Raw genomic sequence first — 1,753 nt, forward strand, 5'->3', positions numbered from 1 at the left:
ATATTTAAATACTTAAAATTACTTGTTTATAGGCCAAGCTATTTGATTTGAGAATTTAAACTTTGTGTTCTATCTTAATTAAGAAAGATAATTATGGAATCAAGGCCTGGGGATAGACTGAGAAGCATAGAACCTTCCATCAACTTAGTTTTGGGGTGTTTTAATTTATTGGTTGCAATCATGTCTCTCGTTGCCATCATTAGGACTAAATAGAGAAAATCCTCCCCACCCTCTCTCTTTTTTCTCCCTTTCTCTCATTTACATACCCCACCACATGGTGAAAAGCTAGTCACAAACAACCCAAGAACCCAACTATATTTATAGGAGCTTATATATATATATGGCACTATCACCATCCATTTTCTTCATCTTGTTTCTTCAGTACAAAAGAAAAAAAAAGTTACCATACAAAGATGTGTAACAACATGAATTGGAGCCCATCTCATCCCATCTTAGTTTCTTCAAAGAGAAGGCATAGATCAAAACAAAGTAAAGTTCAAATCTACAGGCTTTCCAGGTTGGTTTATATATATGTTTCACTTTATATCTATGCATGCAAAATCTATATGTTTGTTTAACAATGCAAAATATGTGCAGGAAAAGGTGTGAAGAAGAAGATGTGAAGAAAGACATGGAACTAATGAACTTGAAGCTGTATTTGGAGAATCGAAGCATTATAGAAGAGAATGAGAAGTTAAGGAAGAGAGCTAATCTTCTACATCAAGAGAACTTGGCTTTAATGTCTGAGCTTCAGAACAAGTTTCCTCATTTGGATCGTTTTTCCACTACCCTTTTGGTTCTTCTGCAAAAACACTGATATGAGGTTTCAAGAAACAATAATCCGAACCCTCTTCCCTATCTACTATATATATATACCCTTTTAGTCTCTTTAAAGCTTCCTTTGCCTTTTCTTTGATGATGTATGTTAGCAATCTGGAAAATTGTAGCATATGACGTTTTGTTTTAACTTCTAATTAAGATAAATTAAATGATGGGATTTGAAAAGTTTCATCAAAAATCTTGATGGTCATGTGTGCATATATTTTGCTTTCTTTTTTCAGCATGGAAAAGAGGAATTCAAGGGATTAGGTTACACGTTCAAACACTATTATTAACCATCTTAAAGCATGTTATTACTAATGAGACATCCGAACCAGGCCAATCCAAAATCACATTGCATAAAAGTAATTATTTTGCAATTTTAATTTGTAACAAACTTTCGCAAGCAAAAGAATGAATGGAACTCGAAATAAAACTCCCCTTAAACATATTTAACAATGAATAGAATCGTCAAGGCATTATCATCTATAGCAGAAGCAAGAACAACACATAAGCCTTTACAAAGGCAACAATGTAATAGGCTTTGAGACTCTAAGATCACATCAATATTGTGCTTCTAAAATCCTTTCTTCTTGATATCCTTCTCATTAATAAAGTCCTTTTGTGCCATAATCTCCATTCTTCTCTTGCAAGAAGTGTACGAGAACTTTGGCTTTTCTGGCTCAGGAGTGAAATCAACGTCCTTCGGTAATTCCGTAGCACCAATCCGTTTTTGTCACTTGTTTCGATCTTTGGAAGGAAGGGGTACATTTGGCCTCTTTGTCCTTTTTCTTATAACTTGAGGTACAAAGGTAGATAGTGGGACATCATCTTCATTAGGAATGGCTAATGCCTTTGTTTATATGCAGTCTTCTTTTGAGCAAAAGCTTCTTCCACTAGTTTTGTTGCTACTAATCTACTTTTAAAGTTGCAC

At 34.3% G+C, this 1,753-nt stretch overlaps 1 protein-coding gene across 1 annotated transcript; it reads left to right on the forward strand.

Moving 5' to 3' along the window:
• Positions 1-340: 340 nt before the first annotated feature.
• On the forward strand, positions 341-1,018 carry LOC107887958 (protein LITTLE ZIPPER 1). The gene is made up of 2 exons (XM_016812170.2): positions 341-517; positions 598-1,018. Exons 1-2 carry the CDS (start codon positions 414-416, stop codon positions 815-817), a joined length of 324 nt encoding a protein of 107 aa, XP_016667659.1. The 5' UTR covers positions 341-413; the 3' UTR covers positions 818-1,018.
• Positions 1,019-1,753: the final 735 nt, after the last annotated feature.

The sequence above is a fragment of the Gossypium hirsutum genome, chromosome A03, assembly GCF_007990345.1.
Source record: "Gossypium hirsutum isolate 1008001.06 chromosome A03, Gossypium_hirsutum_v2.1, whole genome shotgun sequence".
NCBI classification, from domain to species: domain Eukaryota; kingdom Viridiplantae; phylum Streptophyta; class Magnoliopsida; order Malvales; family Malvaceae; genus Gossypium; species Gossypium hirsutum.

Excerpts from the sequence above, each read along its gene's own strand:
- LOC107887958 (XM_016812170.2), top strand. The coding sequence starts at position 414 with ATGTGTAACAACATGAATTGGAGCCCATCTCATCCCATCTTAGTTTCT. Across the intron at positions 518-597 it reads CAAATCTACAGGCTTTCCAG|GAAAAGGTGTGAAGAAGAAG; the intron begins GTTGGTTTATAT and ends AAATATGTGCAG.